Source organism: Pocillopora verrucosa, chromosome 10 (genome assembly GCF_036669915.1).
Source record: "Pocillopora verrucosa isolate sample1 chromosome 10, ASM3666991v2, whole genome shotgun sequence".
In the NCBI taxonomy this organism is placed as follows: Eukaryota; Metazoa; Cnidaria; class Anthozoa; order Scleractinia; family Pocilloporidae; genus Pocillopora; species Pocillopora verrucosa.
Window position 1 is genome coordinate 6,276,676 of NC_089321.1, and position 22,495 is coordinate 6,299,170.

At 37.6% G+C, this 22,495-nt stretch overlaps 2 protein-coding genes and 1 pseudogene across 2 annotated transcripts; all 3 read right to left on the reverse strand.

The window, feature by feature from the left end:
* Positions 1–15: 15 nt before the first annotated feature.
* On the reverse strand, positions 16–22,293 carry LOC131768744 (capsule biosynthesis protein CapA-like; annotated as a pseudogene).
* Positions 5,798–11,644, reverse strand: LOC131768742 (capsule biosynthesis protein CapA-like). The gene is made up of 7 exons (XM_059084468.2): positions 11,436–11,644; positions 10,246–10,489; positions 9,430–9,574; positions 8,928–9,098; positions 7,762–7,995; positions 6,923–7,044; positions 5,798–6,597 (listed from the first exon to the last, which is right to left on the reverse strand). Exons 1-7 carry the CDS (start codon positions 11,494–11,496, stop codon positions 6,390–6,392), a joined length of 1,185 nt encoding a protein of 394 aa, XP_058940451.2. The 5' UTR covers positions 11,497–11,644; the 3' UTR covers positions 5,798–6,389.
* LOC131768719 (uncharacterized) lies at positions 18,998–20,946 on the reverse strand. Its single transcript, XM_059084448.2, has one exon. It carries the CDS (start codon positions 20,726–20,728, stop codon positions 19,721–19,723), a length of 1,008 nt encoding a protein of 335 aa, XP_058940431.1. The 5' UTR covers positions 20,729–20,946; the 3' UTR covers positions 18,998–19,720.
* Positions 22,294–22,495: the final 202 nt, after the last annotated feature.

The window sequence follows — 22,495 nt, forward strand, 5'->3', positions numbered from 1 at the left end:
AATGCAACACTGCTTTTAAAGAGATACCTAACAGCCAAAAGGGGAAATTGATAGAACGAAGAGAGATGACGCGCTTCCACTTTTCTCCTTTCTTTTGAATAGGGACCGAAGTGAGACGGCGGGAACATTCACGTGCAGAACGCTCTCTCAAACACTGGAATCGAGCGCCGAAGGCGTGAAGCGATCTCAACGGGAGAATCTAGATTTTTAGGAGCCATGGATATCATGCATGGTTGATAAAACTTTAAAAAATTAACGTTTTTCCACAGGTACAAGTTGGTGACCAAGGGAGTTTTAAAATTTATTCGGCTTGGCGCAGAGGTCTACATAACATTCTTTTTGCTTTCAGAGTCGTAAAAACGCTATTTATATCATTATTTTCTTCTAATTAAGAGTTATGCAGTTCCAGTTCCAGTTTCCAGTCTTTTTAAGTTCTGGCATTCCTTGTCGTCATCTCCACAAACAGTAGACCATTTGGTGTGCTTCTCAGGTTCAGGATGAAGTCGCTTTTCTTTCTGATTAAATACAAGTCTCATGGGGTGATATTCGGCTTTTACTATACCATGTCTGAAAAATGGCAACAGTTTATCTTAGTGATGTAAATAATCCATGCGTTTTGAAGGAAACGGAAATGTGGTGTATTAAAATGCTTCTTTTCTTTACATGCACACATGCAGTTATCATTATAAATGAACATAAGCCCTACTCCTTCCAAAATCACGTTGGATTGAAAAACTCAACAGTCAATTTCTTATTAGAGTGTTCTATGCTTATTTATTTACATATTAAGTGAATTTCTCGCGATGAAATTAAATTTCAAATGTTGACAGATTGACTAACATCACTCGCATAACGCATGACCTTGGACAAGAAACAAAAATCCTGCATAACATGTCTACATAACGATATACAAACAACGAAAACGTTCAATGTATACTGTCAATACCATGCTCAAATGAACAGCAGTTTAGCTAATAGGTCATTATTAGCGCTGCAGGACGCGCGTTTCTCCGCCCACGGGAAGATTGAAGACGAGTCAGGGGAAGGTTTGCTTGAGGCTTAGCTCTAATAGTTAGTGCTAGACCCAATGCAGCCTTGCCGCTGGCTCGCCTTGCTAGAGGCTTCATACTTTCCTGCGGGCGAAGAAGAGCTCATGCCGAAGCATGAATAATGAAAACCTGCTCGCGGGTTAATCGGATCGAAAACAACACACTGTCTACGCTAGAAAAATGAAACAAAACTATATGTTAAGATTGGAAGGGAAATACAGCGTGTTAGCTTTGGAAGGGTTGTGGTGTAATTGGGATTTGGAGGTAAATATCTGATCAACCAAAAATCATTTTAAAAAAATGGATTATCTTCGATCGAACAGGTATTTTTAAAATCCTGGCAACAACATCAGAATTTTTCTTTGCAGTCCCTTGCCGTATTTACTCTTAGTTGCGGTCTGAATGGTAAAGTAACTCACGAAATATGTCAGCCCAATCGCCAAACCAGTTAGTTCTTATATTATTACGGATGGCCCATCAGTTAAATGGCATTTGTGTTCCAGTCATATGGAAGAGTTCTATTTTAGGGATTTATGTTTTCTAGTACCATTGAAAACAATGTCTTTACCTTGAGACAGTCACTCTCAACATCCGGCTCATTTTCAGCATATCTCTTTCTTCATAAGTGATATACTCATATGATTCAATCAAGCGAGGATTTGGTTTAAAACCCCTTCCACCGTAAACTAACTGCGTAAAAAATTGGACTTAGTTAAGATCAAACAAACAAACATTGTCAATCAAACAAATCCATATGCTTTTCAACAAAAATCCTTTGTCTCCTATGAATCGCCAGTACTTACAATAAATGAGACCACCAGCCCACCACCATTGTAACTCAACCATCTAATTTTTTTCCTCAATTATCTTAAAATGATTATTTCCTTACGGTTAATGTTCTCAATGTAATGAATTGACATCAAAGGTGTTCTCTAAATCAAAAGAAAAAGGCTCGTTACCGGGTTGTTTCCACCTATTGGACGCAAAGGAGGAAACAAGAAATTTCCTAGACTGTATTCCACAAGTTTGTTGTCCTTGGTCAGCCAGTGAGGTTGCAGCACGTGCGGATGTGATCCAATGATCATGTGGACTCCAAGAGACCAAAGGTGCTTTGTTATATGAAGTTGGTAATCGAGCGGTTTCAAAAGCACCTCTCTTCCCCAGTGCATGTATACCACGATGATATCCACGCCAGCCTGTAACAGTTAAGAAAGAACCCAGTTTTAGTTCACGCTGGTCGTATGTGTACTTATTTCTTGTAAAATATTTTGGTTTCTTATCTCGGGACTGACTTAAGAATTAAGATGACGATGAAGAGAAGTTTGTACCTTGTACTCTGATTGAAGGTAAAATTTCAACTTTGAGTCAGCTCGATCGCAATTTAGATTGCAATGTTTATGAAAATCAATAACTCGGCCACGAAATCTTTTTTCTGATTGATTAATAGATATATCTACTGAGAACACCGACTTGCCAAACTTAACCTTTTCCTTCTCTCTAAAATTCATAAAATGATTAAAAACTTAACTAAATAAGGTCTTGAAGCAGAAAAACCCAACGAAGAGTCATTATATTCAATAGTTTCCCATGGTCATCTTTAGTTTCTTTTTACACTTATGATAATTCAATTTAATATAATATTTATAATAATAACATCATATACAAATAGTTGAAAACTTTCGAGTGTGGGTTGAGACTTGAGCTCACGCAACATCAGATGGTAAGTGGGATTTTGCAATGATCAAAACCAAGAAATTATCATAAGTTTTTAATCTCTTGTCAAAACTTAAAACCATAAGTTCTTACCTCTTTTATTTTTCTAACATCTCTTGTGGCAATATCATCCCGATAGATAGCAGGACCAGATTTGTACATCCTTCTCATCACAGTACAGTTTGGGAAATCTGGTACATGGTCACAAGAAATCCTATTTTTATTCCTTTTCTTTCCATTATCAAAGGTTCCTAGAAATAATCCACCGAATAAAATATCTGAATTGTAATTGTTTTCTTTTTCCAGATCTCCTAATTCTAAACAAGTTTATCTCAATTCCTTTGAAGAAAATAAGCGATCATAACAAGTTGATATTTTACCCATAACGGTTACTTATATAACTACATTGTAATCTTGAATTTTTTTCTCGAAACACCTCTCTGGATGTCCTTATAGTTAACAAAGTTTTAGCCACAGGTTTTTGGAGGAAATACAACAGGTGCTTTTGAGAATTTTAATTTCCCTTTCACCCCTTATCTCCCAGAAGTGATTATCATGTAGCTTCTCCCCATAAAATCCATACATTATTCAGCCAACAGGTAATGAGAATAATCGAAATTATCATATTTAAGTTGTTATATTGATCCGACATCAATTGTCTTGAACTATTTAGGAGAAAATGTGCAGTAGCTAGAGAGGAGAATTAGCAATCAGATTTAAGGAGTTAAAAGGTTAAGTAATTAGACAAATATTTTTGTGGGCCCATTTTGTTGTTGTGTATGTGAAGTCGACTCGCTTAAGCTTGTAACATGATAGTAAATACTTCATTAAAGGGAGAATCATTATTGATATGGAACTACCTGAGATGAATCAAATCTCCCATAAGTAACGCCGAAAAATCTTATTCCTTCCTTCTTAAGAATTTCAACGGTGAAATTAGCACCTTCAGTGCCGAAGTCGTTGAAATGATTGTTGGCAACTGTGACAGCATCAAAGCCTGCATAGCTGTGGAACGTCGAAAGTTATAGATGTAAATATCACTCTCAACATAGTATGAATTGAAGACTGCTATGAAAAGGTTTGTGTCTAGAATTTACGGGAAGTGGTAAATCGCTGCGTAAATGAAGATTATGAGGTCGCATGTGTGTCTCGCAGGTTTCCTTTTCTGAATACTTTTTCGCTGGAACTCTGCGATTTTAGATGTTGCCTTTTGATAATATGTTAATTTTGAACACAGACGCTCTTAAAACGCAGACTTCAACCAGAAGAAAAGTAAAATACGTCAGGGTGTGCTTTACCATTAACTACTCCACTTAGGAATGAGGAAATTGCATAAGGCACAGGAAAACGTGGGTGAAAAATTTTAAATGGCAACTGGTTTGACTTTTATATCTGACCGGTTGAGAGGATGGCGCAAATTTTCTAGACTAGTCAAAGAGTGAAAAAAACTGAGCTAAACCAATACAATCCCAGACCATTTCCTATGCTCAACTGAAAATTGTTCTGAGGTCTCTGTTTACCTCAATGCTGGAGCAGCTTCGGGACTGGAATAAAGAATCGTCAGCCTTCTCTTATCTTTGAACATGTGACGATAAACCTTTTTGTCGACGAAAGGACATTCCAAATTGGCCACGGATATATCAGCATCCTTGATGTATCCTGCCACTTCACTGAAAGAGTCCTCATACGTGTGATAGTTGTGTTCAGCGTAGTATTTCACGGGACCAGCGAACAAAACATCACCCACAAACAGCAAAGTGACGTGCTCTAAGGGTAAACATAGTCAATTATATCCTGGTCTATACAGAAATCATAGTTAGTTCTTTTTTTCCCAAGAAATTCGATATTCACAACGATGAAGTCCAAGAATTGGAAAATGGCACTTCGAAGTTCATAAAAAATACTTTTTTATGTTCAAACTGTCCGATCTCGACCGTTTGATTGCAAACAGTTGTAGTCGGACAGGTCAAGCTGGAAAAGTAGGCAGCCAATTAAAATTAAGCCTTTTAGCAATCAGCTAATCAAACTCAACTATACTTAGCTAACGCTAGCCAATCACGATCAAGGAAATTTTTCAATTTGAAATGCAACCGCAGATGGAGAGGTCCACATTAAATACAAAAAAGCATCAATAAGAAGCATTTGCTCTCATTAATTTAATTTTTCATTCCTGAGTTTCTCACATTTTCTAATTTACTCAATTAATTCGTGTCGTACATTGAAGGTTTAATCATAACCATTGCAATTTCCTCAAATGTGATTGGGGCACTTACTGCTTCATTTTTCACTAATTATTTTGTAAAGTTGTAATCGGACAGTTGGCTGTAATCGGAAAGTTGTAACAGCCAGTCGTACTTAATCTATTCAGCTAGATCACAGAATTGATCCCAATAACAATTGCAACAACCACTTATCCTATGAAAAACTGGCGAATTTCCAAAATGAAGGAATTTCAGTTTAACTTTAGACATTGTCTCTACTGGAGATAATTGTTCTAGATGTATTTTTTTCGGAAATTGTAATGGTTATGATTAATTGGTAACAGGACTTTGTGTCGTCCAATTCTGTCTGTAATTAAGGATTCGATCTGTGATTAACAAATCGGACTCCCGCTTCGCGGTCTTCCGATTTTCTTGATCACTCGTATGATTAAAGACCGATTCGACTCCACTCAATCCTATTAAAATTTTGAATTGTAGTCTAATCAATCCAAAAAAGTGGCACACGAGGCGCAGCGCAACCTCGTGTGCCACTGATGTTCTTACCACATTTTGACGTCCTCTGTGATCTATTACTGAACAGACGCACGGCAACTTGGAATCTATTTGTTTTATATAATAAAGAATTAAAATAAACGGAAAAAAGTTTTAATGATGACTTCATCCGTACGTCTGTCCTCCAATAGATCATAAGTGAGAACCAATCAGAACGCGTGCATAACTGAGCTTATTATATAAAACTTTATAGATAAACTATCGGTGGACACATCGGCTTTCGATGGATACATCAACCACAGCTATCTGTAGCATGCATGATCCACCCATATGAATAATAAAAATTTTACCATATCACGACGAGAAAATTTAGAAGAGATTTTGAAAATTATATTTAATTTGCATTTACACTTAATTTACTCATAAGGCTAGACTCGCTGATGATTTAGTTGGTTCATAAAATTGCAGATCATCAAATTCTTTTGCAGGAATCCTTTAGATTGTGTATTGTAAACACAGAATTCGGGACAATCACTTGAGTGTTTCATATTAGCTATAGGATTAAAGATTTCCGGAAAAAACGTCCGATGCTTAAAAAATTTATTGATTAGCTTAATTGTGATACCATCTCTAACGGTGACAGATCTCTTTAGACGATGGATTCGAAGTAGAAACATGAATAACTTTATTTCAGGACTCCATTTCTCACACGGTCCAAAATTTGTTGATTTCACTATCATAGTTTGCAGAGAAAGGTTGCCAAAATTAATGTACAAAGTGTTAATACACACGTGCTGTAAATGTGCTATAGTTCCTGCGAATTAAACTTTTCATCTCTTTATGTTTTGTTACCATTGCATGGTTTTATTGAAGTTTCTGTTTCTCTTTGTGCGTATTTTCCATTTGGTTTGTATCAAAGGCTATTTGTCTCTCGGAGTTCAGAAGTCTTCATGATCAAGTCATCTGCGGAGAGTCTCTCATTTCTTTTTATCTGTCTCTTATCCATATTTCTGCAAACTGTGATCCATTTTGCATCCTTTAAAATCGTGGGATGAATCCGCTTTCTTTTAAGATCAAATGCGATTTTCAGTGGCAAATATTTTGCATCCACGACGCCTCCCCTGAAACAAAAACATCACTAAAAATAACGACTTATTGGACCTTCAGGAAATGACTTTGTACCTCTATACGTGAAGTACGAATTGCCAATATGAAGAGTAATTCACTTTGCAATATCAGGCCACCTCATTATCTTACTAAAGGTGATGTCTCCTACATTTTTACTAATCTAGTGTCAATGGCTATGATAATAAAAGCAAGGAATTATATTGAAAATGATACAGACAGTTACAAAGACAGTGACGATGATAGGCGCTCACGATAAAAAAGTTTATGCAACAATTATGATTTTACATCAACTTTAAGAGTTTTGGTGTTCATAAGTACCTTGAAACCGTAACTTTCAGCATTTGCGACGCTCTTATACCACCCGAATTTTCCAGCACGAGGTGTTCGAAAGCCTCTATTTTGTATTGATTAGGTTTCTCTCCAAGTCTTCCATACGTCTTCTAGAAAAGTAAAGAAAAGCAACCGGCTTTGCATTTTAATCATAACATTTGAGGTAATGACAGTAACGGTAACGATAATGGTAAAAGTTAAGGTAACGGTAACGGAAACGGTACTGCACCAGTAAAGATAACGGTAAAGGTAACGATGAAGGTAACGGTAACAGTGATGATGAAAATAACGGTTAAGGTCATGGTAACGGAAACGGTATCGTACCGGTAACGATAACGGTAAAGATAACGGTAAAGGTAACGGTAACAGTGATGGTAAAAATAACGGTTAAGGTAATGGTAACGGAAACGGTAATAGTAAAAGTAACGGTAAAGGTAACGGGAAGGATAACAGTAAAGGTAACTGTAACGGTACTGGTAGCGCCTCGTGAGTCCACTGTCGATTTGTTTATCACGACATTGGAGGCAATAACGGTACCATAACGGTAACGATAACGGTAACGGTAACGCTTAAGGCAACGGTAAAGGTAAAGGTAACAGTAACGATAGTGGTAATGATGGTGGTATGAGTTTTCATCGATTTATGGAACAACACTTTCCTTTTGCTCTTTCCAAGTGGCGCAGTAAAGCATAAACCTATTTCTGCTCCATCTGAGATGCATTAGATTCTTAAACCAGTTTTTTTCTCAGTTATTTATGGTTGGTCTCAGCCGAGGACGGAAGCTTAAAGAATCTGTATGCAGTGTTAGTTTAGTTGTGTTATTTTACCGGGCTATTTCCACTTGGTGTTCTACTCGGATGGAACAGGAAATTTCCCAAACTATATGCTACAAGTTTTCGATGTTTGACGTAGTAGGGCTGGAGCACGTGTGGATGGCTTCCAATGATCACATGCACACCGAGAGACAGCAGGTGCTTGTTTATACGACTCTGGTAGGGAAGCGGCGTCAGGAAGAGTTCTTGCCCATAATGCATCATGACGACTATTATGCCGACTTTAGCCTTTGGGAATAAAGATACTGATAGAATGAGAGATGGTAAGTTTTAAGCTCGATAACGAAATAGGGATAGTTTTTCGTCTTGTCACGAGCGGGGGACAAAGAAAAAATTCTGATTTCCCATAATTAATGGAACCTTAGACCTTCGGATTCCACGCTCAGATGCTCTACCACTAAGCCACAGAGACTCTGTGGTGAGCGAGACTCGTACTGATGGTAGTGTTTAAAACAATTTTCATTGGACCATGCAAAGAAATCAGGGATTGCTTTTGACTTGCTTATCATCGCTCTATGACTAGCGGAAGAAATTGAAGACAACCCGCCAATCAATCAAATAAAAAAGTAAAACCAATTGTGAATTTGACATTCATCTCGACCGGCGCTTTACAAAGTTTGCCTCTTTTTCCTTGCGTTCTCATTGTGTCGTTGCGGTATTAATTTTTTGTTTCGCTTGGTGAGCCTTTGTGATTATTTCGGTTTTGTTTATGCAACAATCACTCCAAAGTACCTCTATTTATAATCTAGCGCCTGTTTCAAGGAAGGCCCTTTGCAGATATCTTAAAATGCTTTTGTGTGTCTACCCCCAACCCCTACCCCCCCCCCCCTCCCTTTCCCCTGCACGAGCACGCCATTCATTTTGTAAGGGAGTTTGTGCGTTCCTCGCCAAATATACATACGAATACAAAATGACGAGTATGTGGTATGTCTATCTTTCCGTTGAATCTTGTCATGGAAATAATCAACACCAATCGGTGGTAAAATTGCTTTGAAATGGAAGATAAATGAAATTAAACAAAAGTAAAGAAGTCTCACAGTCTCAATTAGAAGAAAGAAACGTGCTAAGCTGTACATGTCTGATTATCGTTTAGTTTGTCAAACTCGTATCACAATTCCGTTCCTTAAATTATTATCAAACCTAAACAACTAAAAAAAAACCTTCTTCAAATGTTGGACATCTCGTGTAGCAATATCATCTCCATAAATGGCTGGACCAGAGTTGAACAACATTCTCATTTCAGTGCAGTTCTTTTTAATTGTTGGACTTGGAGTGTCGCAGTAACCAAGGAATCCAATCTTTATTCCTTTCCTTTCAAGGATGAGCGGTTCCTGAAAACAACAAGGAAGAGATAGGTTTTTTTTTGAGGTGAAGATATTCAATTTCAAAATTGTACTGCAAACAGAGGACGAGAATAAAAAAATAACACACCATATGAAGTCAAACTCATGTACCAAACCCTTCGCGGAATTTATCAGGAAAAATTCCCATATAGAACTTGGAAATGAAAGGATTAACGACACACTACACTCATTTATAAAGCTTCATCATTCCGAAAATTCTAATGAGAAGAGTCGAAATAGTTCGTATGTTAATGAGAGTGAGGAAATGGGTAGGGAGGGGGAAAGGGTACTCTTTGAGTACTACAGCGAATGATAATACCTGTGGCGAGTTATACTTTCCAAAGCTTATACCAAAATATTGTATTCCTGTCTTTTTGAGAACTTTGACACTGTTGTTTGCTCCCTCAGAGCCAAAATCGTTCAAATGATTGTTGGCAAGTGTTACAGCATCAAATCCTGCAAAACTGATGAGAAGTATAGAATCAGACGGGTGATGTTTAAATGAACACAAATTTAAATTTTATGCCTGCTTGTCATGCTGCCAGGCGGACACGAACCTCAGCTGTTTTCTATTCTGGTATTGGATGCAACTGAGATAGGGGGAACGCAGGGGTATTATTTGTTTCTGTGTTAAAGGGGGACTATGGTAAATTGACTACAGAAAAGGGAGATCATTAGAATAGGTACAGAAAGGGGAACCACGTGGTTCTCAGGGGGAACGCAGGGGGGGTATTCATTTCTGTGTTACAGGGGGACCATAGGAAATTGACTACCGAAGAGGGAGACCATTAGAAGGCACAAAGTGGGGGAGGACCACATGGTTTTCAGGGGGAACGCTGGGGATTATTCGTTTCTGTTTTACAGGGGGACTATAGGAAATTGACTACCGAAGAGGGGAACCATTAAAATGGTACAGATCCTTATGGGAGGATCGGAAAAATATTATTGTCAAATAACTGTGAACAATATGCAACGAGCATAGTGTATTGCAAGAACAAGCAGTGCTAATGAAATGAAAAATATGAACGCATGAATTGTGATTTAGCACCGCAATCTTTTGAAATTTTTTACTGAGGATTAATTTTTAAAGGGAAAGTATGCATATTTTAGAATATGAGGATCAAAGGATGTTTACCTCAGAGCTGGGGCGGCCTCGGGGCTAGCGTCTAGTATAACTGTTTTCTCTCCATCGTACATTGAATTGTACATGTCTTTGTTTATAAATGGAGACTCCAAATTGGCCACAGAAATGTCTGCCTCTCTGACATATGGTGCAACTTCACTAAGAGTGTCATTATATGAGTGATATTTATGTTCCACGTAATATCTGATGGGACCGGCGAAGGAGACATCTCCAACAAACAGCAAGGTAACGTTTTCTGTGACAGAAAATTGAGACAACGATTCCTTATAAGCGGGGAGTTAATTGTCAAAGCACATCGTCACTCACATTCATTTGTTATACACAGGCTAAGATTTACCCACTGAAAAGGCGCAAGATAATTTTTCATTTACAAACTGGTCTAAGTAGCAGTGAGCCATGCCACTCAAATGACATGTATCGTTGGTTTGTTTCAGAAATCTCGCTTGTTCGTTGCGCTCACTCGTTTAATTTCTGCTACTGACTTACCAACGAGTGCTTTTAAAAATAACATACAGACAGACCTCCATCAAGTACTTCATATAAGTATTTCAAACATCATAATTTTAAAGTGAAGTCCGTCAGGAATTACGCAGCAATGAACGAAACAGAGTTTCAGCTTGATATAACCAGTGGCCCCAGGCATTGAATCGATATCTTTGATTCTTCAGATGATAAACAACACTATTTTGCAGAGACATGCTCCTATATTGTCAAAAAACAAATCCCAGAGTAGAAAAGAAAGTAAGAGCCAGAGATGTACCCTACATAACAAAGGAGTGGAAGGCGGCAATTAGATCAGAGAAAAGAAGATGGCCGCAAAGAAATTTGCTCAAGAAAGAAACCTAAGTGTCCCCAGTTAGCAGCAATGTTAAATCACGTTGAAACGTAAATGAAAGTTATTATTATTATTATTCTTTTGTGAAATTTAAAAAACGATCTCTGGCTAAAACTTTTAAAAATACGAGCTTTCGGCTGTTTGCGCTACAGCCTTCAACGGGTAAAATGATAAAAAGGCCGCCTTTTTATCATTTTACCCGTTGAAGGCTGTAGCGCAAACAGCCGAAAGCTCGTATTTTTAAAAGTTTTAGCCAGAGATCGTTTTTTAAATTTCACAAGATGTTTTATCCTGGCTGCGGCCCCTCTATCTTTTCACATTATTATTATTATTGTTATAGTCTTACCGGTTGTTTTTGCAGAAACTCCGTACCAAAACGAAATCAAAAGGTAGACAAGAACATCCATGACGTTCCGGTCAGCACAAAACAGGAGCAAATTAGGTTATTTCTCTTATCCGCGTAAATCAAACAATTCTTCATCAAGAACTTTGATCAATTATATATAATTACCAGTCATCGGCGTGAAAGCATAAAGCTGTGTTCTATGTTCTGAGGGTCTCATAAATATTTTTCTTTCAATATCAAAGCAAAGAAATTAACAGAAAAACAATAACCCATATAGACCCTTTGACATTGACAAACAGGTGTACCGGTAACTGTTTCATCATCATTTGTCACCCACTTGTTAAGGGTGACAATGGTTTTATCAGGTGACCTGTGAGGCTTCTAGTTACTTACCAAGCCGTCGTTTGGTCTCGCCTTTTCCCCACGACAAATAGATCTTAACGGGTTATGATTTTTACGGCTAACGGTACAATCTGGCCAATTGGATGGGGGAGAGAGTGCGTTAGGGTCACGAGACTGAATCATATGATAAAATACTTATTTACTGTGTAAAGGGGCAGCAAAAGTATCTGGCTATTGCTAGCTATTACATAAAGACTTTGCAGCGCTCGGCACCTGCGTCATGATCTTGACCCAAATATGTTCTCTCGGCCCCACCAGTCAGTCAATAATTACATACTATTTTTCTGATGTGTTTCCTTTTTGAAAATGGAGATAATAAATGTCCCCGAGAACATTGCGGTTCGAACAGCAATTAAAAGAGCTTAGTTCACCATTTCCTGTTACATTTTGAAATATTTCCGTAGCAAAACCTTTTCATAGCGATTTCAGGATGTTACATGTATGACAAGGACGACTCAGGGTTTAGGTTTTTTAAAGACCGGTTTTTTTTTCTTTTTTTTGTCTAAACGTCAATGTGTATACTTTTGTAAGTTACTGTTTGGCTCTCAAGAATTAACTCGTCACTTTATCCGGCTACGAGTCAAATACGCGTTTGTGTATCAAATCTTTTTCCATGTGTATATTTTGATAACTGCCCATTTCTCTTTCGACTGCGAAGATTATTTTTTGCCACACTGTAAAAATTCAACAGGCTTTTACATACCTCCTGTAGTTTGGGGTGGAAGGAGCAAACGAAGAATAGGCAGTCTTTAAAACAAGAAAGGAAGAAAACGGACGGCGCAAAGATATATTCAAGTTGGTTCAAACACAACAGAGATGTGCACATCTTTATTGAATACCAATCAACCTCACTTTCGTGTGTCATATGTTTATAGAAGTATATATATAAATGCAACACTGCTTTTAAAGAGATACCTAACAGCCAAAAGGGGAAATTGATAGAACGAAGAAAGATGACGAGCTTCCACTTTTCTCCTTTCTTTTGAATAGGGACCGAAGTGAGACGGCGGGAACATTCACGTGCAGAACGCTCTCTCAAACACTGGAATCGAGCGCCGAAGGCATGAAGCGATCTCTACGGGAGAATCTAGATTTTTAGGAGCCATAGATATTATGCATGGTTGATAAAAACTTTAAAAAATTAACTTTTTTCCACAGGTACAAGTTGGTGACCAAGGGAGCTGTAAAATTTATTCGGCTTGACGCAGAGGTCTACATAACACTCTTCTTACTTTCAGAGTCGTAAAAACGCTATTTATATCATTATTTTCTTCTAATTAAGAGTTATGCAGTTCCAGTTCCAGTTTCCAGTCTTTTTAAGTTCTGGCATTCCTTGTCGTCATCTCCACAAACAGTAGACCATTTTGTGTGCTTCTCAGGTTCAGGATGAAGTCGCTTTTCTTTCTGATTAAATACAAGTCTCATGGGGTGATATTCGGCTTTTACTATACCATGTCTGAAAAATGGCAACAGTTTATCTTAGTGATGTAAATAATCCATGCGTTTTGAAGGAAACTGAAATGTGGTGTATTAAAATGGTTTTTTTTACATCCACACATGCAGTTAGCATTATAAATGAACATAAGCCCTACTCCTTCCAAAATCACGTTGGATTGAAAAACTCAACAGTCAATTTCTTATTAGAGTGTTCTATGCACATTTATTTACATGTTAAGTGAATTTCTCGCAATGAAATTAAATTTCAAATGTTGACAGATTGACTAACGTCACTCGCATAACGCATGACCTGCATAACATGTCTACATAACGATATACAAACAACGAAAACGTTCAATGTACACTGTCAATACCATGTTCAAATGAACAGCAGTTTAGCTAATAGGTCATTATTAGCGCTGCAGGACGCGCGTTTCTCCGCCCGCGGGAAGATTGAAGACGAGTCAGGGGAAGGTTTGCTTGAGGCTTAGCTCTAATAGTTAGTGCTAGCCCCAATGCAGCCTTGTCGCTGGCTCGCCTTGCTAGAGGCTTCATACTTTCCTGCGGGCGAAGAAGAGCTCATGCCGAAGCATGAATAATGAAAACCTGCTCGCGGGTTAATCGGATCGAAAACAACACACTGTCTACGCTAGAAAAATGAAACAAAACTATATGTTAAGATTGGAAGGGAAATACAACGTGTTAGCTTTGGAAGGGATTGTGGTGTAATTGGGATTTGGAGGTAAATATCTGATCAACCAAAAATAATTTTAAAAAAATGGATTATCTTCGATCGAACAGGTCTTTTTAAAATCCTGGCAACAACATCAGAATTTTTCTTTGTCTGAATGGTAAAGTAACTCACGAAATATGTCAGCCCAATCGCCAAACCAGTTAGTTCTTATATTATTACGGATGGCCCATCAGTTATATGTCATTTGTGTTCCAGTCATATGGAAGAGTTCTATTTTAGGGATTTATGTTTTCTAGTACCATTGAAAACAATGTCTTTACCTTGAGACAGTCACTCTCAACATCCGGCTCATTTTCAGCATATCTCTTACTTCATACGTGATATACTCATATGATTCAATCAAGCGAGGATTTGGTTTAAAACCCCTTCCACCGTAAACTAACTGCGTACAAAATTGGACTTAGTTAAGATCAAAGAAACAAACATTGTCAATCAAACAAATCCATATGTTTTTCATCAAAAAGCCTTTGTCTCCTATGAATTGCCAGTACTTACAATAAATGAGACCACCAGCCCACCACCATTGTAACTCAGCCATCTAATTTTTTTCCTGAATTATCTTAAAATGATTATTTCCTTACGGTTAATGTTCTCAATGTAATGAATTGACATCAAAGGTGTTCTCTAAATCGAAAGAAAAAGGCTCGTTACCGGGTTGTTTCCACCTATTGGACGCAAAGGAGGAAACAAGAAATTTCCTAGACTGTATTCCACAAGTTTGTTGTCCTTGGTCAGCCAGTGAGGTTGCAGCACGTGCGGATGTGATCCAATGATCATGTGGACTCCAAGAGACCAAAGGTGCTTTGTTATATGAAGTTGGTAATCGAGCGGTTTCAAAAGCACCTCTCTTCCCCAGTGCATGTATACCACGATGATATCCACGCCAGCCTGTAACAGTTAAGAAAGAACCCAGTTCACGCTGGTTGTATGTGTACTTATTTCTTGTATAATATTTTGGTTTCTTATCTCGGGACTGACTTAAGAATTAAGATGACGATGAAGAGAAGTTTGCAAGCGTTCTTTGTACTCTGATTGAAGGTAAAATTTCAACTTTGAGTCAGCTCGATCGCAATTCAGATTGCAATGTTTATGAAAATCAATAACTCGGCCACGAAATCTTTTTTTTCTGATTGATTAAAAGATATATCTACTGAGAACACCGACTTTCCAAACTTAACCTTTTCCTTCTCTCTAAAATTCATGAAATGATTAAAAACCTAACTAAATAAGGTCTTGAAGCAGAAAAACCCAACGAAGAGTCATTATATTTAATAGTTTCCCATGGTCATCTTTAGTTTCTTTTTACACTTATGAGAATTCAATTTAATATAATATTAATATTGATAACATCATATAGGAATAGTTGAAAGCTTTCGAGTGTGGGTTGAGACTTGAGCTCACGCAACATCAGATGGTAAGTGGGATTTTGCAATGATCAAAACCAAGAAATTATTATTAGTTTATAATCTCTTGTCAAAACTTAAAACCATGAGTTCTTACCTCTTTTATTTTTCTAACATCTCTTGTGGCAATATCATCCCGATAGATAGCAGGACCAGATTTGTACATCCTTCTCATCACAGTACAGTTTGGGAAATCTGGTACATGGTCACAGTATCCAAGAAATCCTATTTTTATTCCTTTTCTTTCCATTATCAAAGGTTCCTAGAAATAATCCACCGAATAAAATATCTGAATTGCAATTGTTTTCTTTTTCCAGGTCTCCTAATTCTAAACAAGTTTATCTCAATTCCTTTGAAGAAAATAAGCGATCATAACAAGTTGATATTTTACCCATAACGGTTACTTATATAACTACATTGTAATCTTGAATTTTTTTCTCGAAACACCTCTCTGGATGTCCTTATAGTTAACAAAGTTTTAGCCACAGGTTTTTGGAGGAAATACAACAGGTGCTTTTGAGAGTTTTACTTTCCCTTTCACCCCTTATCTCCCAGAAGTGATTATCATGTAGCTTCTCCCTATTAAATCTATACATTATTCAGCCAACAGGTAATGAGAATAATCGAAATTATCATATTTAAGTTGTTATATTGATCCGACACCAATTCTCTTGACCTATTTACGAGAAAATGTGCAGTAGCTAGAGAGGAGAATTAGCAATCAGATTTAAGGAGTTAAAAGGTTAAGTAATTAGACAAATATTTTTGTGGGCCCATTTTGTTGTTGTGTATGTGAAGTCGACACGCTTAAGCTTGCAACATGTTAGTAAATACTTCATTAAAGGAGAATCATAATTGATATGGAACTACCTGAGATGAATCAAATCTCCCATAAGTAACGCCGAAAAATCTTATTCCTTCCTTCTTAAGAATTTCAACGGTGAAATTAGCACCTTCAGTGCCGAAGTCGTTGAAATGATTGTTGGCAACTGTGACAGCATCAAAGCCTGCATAGCTGTGGAACGTCGAAAGTTATTGATGTAAATATCACTCTCAACATAGTATGAATTGAAGACTGCCATGAAAACGTTTGTGTCTAGAATTTACGGGAAGTGGTAAATCGCTGCGTAAATGAAGATTATGAGGTCGCATGTGTGTCTCGCAGGTTTCCTTTCCTGAATACTTTTTCGCTGAAACTCTGCGATTTTAGATGTTGCCTTTTGATAATAAGTTAATTTTGAACACAGACGCTCTTAAAACGCAGACTTCAACCAGAAGAAAAGTAAAATACGTCAGGGTGTGCTTTACCATTAACTACTCCAATTAGGAATGAGGAAATTGCATAAGGCACAGGAAAACGTGGGTGAAAAATTTAAATGGCAACTGGTTTGACTTTTATATCTGACCGGTTGTGAGGATGGCGCAAATTTTCTAGACTAGTCAAAGAGTGAAAAAAACTGAGCTAAACCAATACAATCCCAGACTATTTCCTATGCTCAACTGAAAATTGTTCTGAGCTCTCTGTTTACCTCAATGCTGGAGCAGCTTCGGGACTGGAATAAAGAATCGTCAGCCTTCTCTTATCTTTGAACATGTGACGATAAACCTTTTTGTCGACGAAAGGACATTCCAAATTGGCCACGGATATATCAGCAGCCTTGATGTATTCTGCCACGTCACTGAAAGAGTCCTCATACGTGTGATAGTTGTGTTCAACGTAGTATTTCACAGGACCAGCGAACGAAACATCACCCACAAACAGCAACGTGACGTGCTCTAAGGGTAAACATAGTCAATTATATCCTGGTCTATACAGAAATCATAGTTAGTTCTTTTTTTTCCCAAGAAATTCGATATTCACAACCATGAAGTCCAAGAATTGGAAAATGGCACTTCGAAGTTCATAAAAAATACTTTTTATGTCCGTGTTGCATGAATTCTTTCAGAACAAAATGTGATTATATATCAGATCTAACTATTTCCGAAAAATCAGGTTGATGAAAAAAAGGCAACCATGAATTAATGATGGTAATTGAACTTATTTGTCTTCATATTTGGTCTGAAATCATATGTGTGAGTTTTAAGTCAAAGGAGTGCACAGCACGAATTATATTTGAAAACATAAACATGATTTCAGACTAAAATTGCAAGACACGAAGTTCAATAACTACTTAAAATCTTTGAAATCGCAAAATTCAGTCGCTCAGATAAAGGAGTTTTTAGTCTGTACGAATGTTTTGTTGACCCGGTGGTGAGCTGGTTTGTAGAAAATTGCAAAAGTTTTTTCTAATTTCCTTGCAATTTGATTGGTTTCTTTAAACAAGGACTTGGCTGTTGTATTTTAGTAAAGCTTCCTCATTGGCTCCGAAAAAATTGCTATTTCGAGCAAAAAATATTTACGCCATATTATCCAAGCAAACAAAATTTTGTATAGCTGGAATCTAAATTACTCGAGGAAAATGAAAAGAAACTTACCTTCGTTTGCCAGTATGGCACATGGCAAGAAAATAAAAAAATTGATGATCAATAAAATGACTTTCATACTCCTCATTCCAAAATTGTTTCTGCGTGTTTCATTCAGGGACTTAACAACTGAAAAGACAATGATGGAAATGTTTTTTATTATCTCATCACATCCCCTAGTAAAAACATAGGAATCCATAATTCGTAAATCTCGAGAACTCGCAAAATTTAAAAAGGTTAATTTTTTTCGCTAATCCTGAAAAATAAGAAATCTCGCCCTGTTTCCAATCTTAGCATTTCACCCAATATTTGTCAGTTTACGAGTTTCATTATCTTCGTGTAGCAGGTAATATTTGGGTGTTGGTGCGAGAGAAAACTGAGGGAGTGGAAAACCCATTCAACACATGTGAAGTTCATAAACCTTCCTTGTCTCTGTGCAGCAGGGGCGATGCGAGAGAAAGGTATTGGTCTAAAATGTTACCATACACAGGGAACAGAAGGGTCTGGGTCAAAGTCAAGCTGTCACGCAAACTGTGAGAAAACTTGCCTGTACACATATCAATTAGTCAATGACATCGAACCTGAATCAAGGAAGCGTAGGTCTCGTATTCCGTCGTAGAGCTTGGATTAATTGGCATGCATCTTCCTTTAAGTCAGGTGTATGATTTTAGACAGAACTGTCCAGTTTGAGACAATTTCGTCTGATTTTAGACACCAGTGTCTGATTTTGGACATTAATGTCCGATAGACGACACTACTGTCCAATTTTAGACACTACTGTCCGATTTTAGACACTAATGTCCGATTTTAGAGACCAATGTCCGATTTTAGAGATTAGTGTCCGATTGTAGGAAGAATTATCCGATTTTAGACACTCTTGTCCGATTTCAGACGCTAGTGTCCGAGTTTAGACACCAGTGTCCGGCATGCTATTGTTTTTAAAAATCGCACACTAAGTAGTGTCTAAGATCGGACAGTAGTGCTCAGTTCTAATGGCGGCTAAAGAGAAGAATTACTTCATGTGTGATTGTGAATACCTTCATTTATGAAATAAACCAGGCAAATTATTTCCAGTCTATGATCAACGTTGTTTATTACTCATTGTCTCAGCGTGATAAATCATAACCCATACAAATCGAGTCAATATAAATGAGTACCGTGGAATTTTCATACTTAGTTAAGAATGCTTTATGTCTGGCTTATTAAAAACAATGGATCTCGTTAGAAAGAATTTCCCCCTCGCTACTCTCACAATTCCCATGAAAAACCTAAAAATCTAACTTAAGAAGAAAATCTATTTTAAAAAAGTAAGATATCATTATGAGCAACCCTACGAGCAACGAACAAGATTTCTTTTGGAGCGCTTTGCTTTTGGAATGTGTAGTTTTCACCCCATTGGAAGTTTCAGCCATCTTTCCGAGTTTGCCTCGTGAAATAAAGCGAGTTTACCAGAGGAGTTAGGTGAAACATCGGCGAAAGTTGTCAGGCACAACTTTCGATCAGTCAACGGACCAGTCAAAGGAGCTATTTACAACAAAACGGAAATAAATTATGCAAATCTTAATCGCGGGAGAAAGTCGCAAATAGACTTAGCTGTGAACTGTTTCTGATTGTTTGGTTCCTATCTTACGTCAAGAAAAGAGAGCAATGACGGGATAAAATTACGATTTATGATTACTTTCCAATTCTCAGTTGAAAACTGGAATATTTTCTTCTTGGTGATTAACGTTTGATGGCATTTTCGGTTTTTGACTACCTGTCCGTACAGGTGACTGACACCTGCCGTTTTCTTTACAAGTACCTGTTATCGCATGTTAAACTTTCAGCTAGTCATCCAGTTCGATAATTTCGCCCGAGTGACTCCAGTTACTTCGAATACGGTTGCCCCACATATTTTCACCAACCGGAACATTGCTATCTGACATCGCTAAGCCTTCCACTAAAATAGCGGCTAAAAAAATTAGCTCTAATGCGACCGTTTCCCTCCGTTGCTTGGAACCTTTGCGCGGGTTATACCTTGCAGGTGTCTGGTTGTTTTCTCTTGATGATATCTTACCTGATGAACCAAAACCAGAGGCAGACCCTTTGACATATTTTGCTCGGTTCTTGCTTCGGTTTTTAGAGTTCTTTTTCCGTGAGAGCGAGGTGGAAGCCTGTTGGCTAGTTGCTAACTGGTGAAAATCAACACAGTCAATGTTGATGCATCCAATGTCACATTTCCAAAAGCTGTCCATCACATCGAGTGGTAAAATCTCGAAATCCCGAATCTCTTCCTCGTCAAGACTGTAGTGTAATTCTTCACAGAAAACGGGGACTACTGCTCGATCAGCGTCAGAAGTACCCTCCTGCTCGCTTTGTGAGTCATTCTTTGCGAGCTCCGAGAGGAAGATGGATTGTTCTGAACTGTTTACCTTTTCGGCAGCGCTGTGTCTCTTTCCTTTAACATTCAATGAAGAACTCGCAACAATGTTTGCCAAAGCTTCGCTACTTTCCCTTGAATACTGCATAACCATATCCCATTTCTCTTGAGTCTTTCTAAGGAGATCATCATTAAACACTTGACTGGTGGCATTAATAAGGGAGGTTTTTAGAGAAATTGCCTTCGATTCGACGTTTTCCACCAACGCTTCAATCGGTATCTCACTCATTCCATCTTGAGGCTGGACCCTAGATGTCAATTTTTTCACGGTTGCTTTTAGTTCTTGCACTGTCTGCTCCACATCTTCCACAATACTATGAACTTTCAGCACAATTCTAGCGGTGAGCTTTAAAGTTACCTTGAGATCCTTGTAGACGGTTTTTATGTCTCGGATAAGACTTATTAGTCCTCCCATGGCTTAATAAAATGTTAGAAAAATTTTGCTCTTAACTGATAACGAACCAACCACTTTTGTTCAGTTTTTCCTCTCGTCTTATCCATTCCCTATGAGCGCCCTTTCACTCGTCATGCTTTGTATGAAAAAACATTATGCTTTGTATAACAAGAAAGAAAAGTTATTCACGCGTTTGAATAGTTTGCAGGGAACATTAGGGTGGGACTCGCGTAAACAAGGCTGATCAGTTCGAGATGAAATTGGGTGTGGTTGTAAAAACGGCAGCTGTCGACATTAGCTTCCTTCTAATCCTCATTGGAGGGAAGAAATAGGTTTGACAACTGGGTCCTCCTATACTTTTCTCAACATATTCGTAAAATTCCAGAGCGAGGATTTTGAAAGAGCTTTCCATTTTGATTTCAAGGTGATTTAAAAGGTCAAAGAATTATTTGAGAAGCAACAGGAAAATTTTAATACGTCTATTCATGCATGTCTGTTTGTTTTCTTACAAAATTCAACGTTTCCTATTGGATGCTGGTTAAAGAGGCTTAAAAGGCGGATATTTACGCAATGTGTACCGGGATATTGCCATCAGTCATCCTCGATTCCTCGATTTCTTAACACTTGTATCATCAGTATCATCATTGATACGCAAGAGGCTTTTCATCGCAAAAATATAAGACTCAAGACTCAACGCGCAATCAAACTTCATAATGGCGAAAATATTCATTTAAACTATTCATTATTTTCACATTAGTTAGTCCCAGTACATAATTACGTCAGCAATTCTATCCTTAGATACATTGACATCACGATGAAACTAGAAAATCGGCTATTTCTTTAATTCTATTTTACCTATTTCAATCTTTGCCCTCCCCGACATTCTCACCACTTTGTTGTTTTTACATTCGAGCAAATACATATTTCTTTGTTTTCATTGAACACAGCTCTCTATGGCACCGCAATGACTCCTAATATCAGTGGTGACACTGAAGTTATTTCTCTCAATTATCGTAACAATTTTCTGGAAAATCATGATTGTCCTTGAAACTTTATCTCAAGGAGGCTTTTGGAGATTTTCATTTGCGTTGTAACTATTTTTTGCTTCTCTAAGAGGAGGTATATCTCTTATAAAAGAACACAGAGTGGTCAAATGGCATGGACTTGCCTGTTACCTAAATAGCTAAAATAGCTGAAATGTATCGTGTAGTCGAACAAGTAAAATTTAAGAGCCACAGAAAGTCATGATGAACTAAATACAAAACGTGGACATTAACGAATCCAAATTAAAAAGTATGAAAGAAATAGCGGACCACACGCAATTGGTCACTGTGATGTAGCACAATAGTCAGACAAAGGGTGACACTTTCACTATCACTGTAAGCCCACGTCAGCTGGAGGCCATTTCCATTTTAAAAGTCATTTTGAATCAGAGTGGGTTGAACACTCAAAGAGATATACCATATATATGTATGTGCGCTTCGGTACTATTCCCTATTTAACAAATAAGGAGGAAAAATTAAATACTAAGATGCGACGAGACAAAACTTACCAAATGCTGAGGGAAAACACGAAACACCTGCAGAGAAAAGGCTTACATAGAAGCAAAAATTAAACACACTGCTAAAAGGTGGGTGAAACATGAGATAGAAAGGGTGGCGTAATTTACATAAGGCGCGAAATTAATGGTGCATGAACGGCACGTGAAAAAATCAAAAGATCAAGCGTAAATTAATGGGTGTGAGACGCACGAAATAGGCGTAAAAAAATTCTTACAAAATACAAATA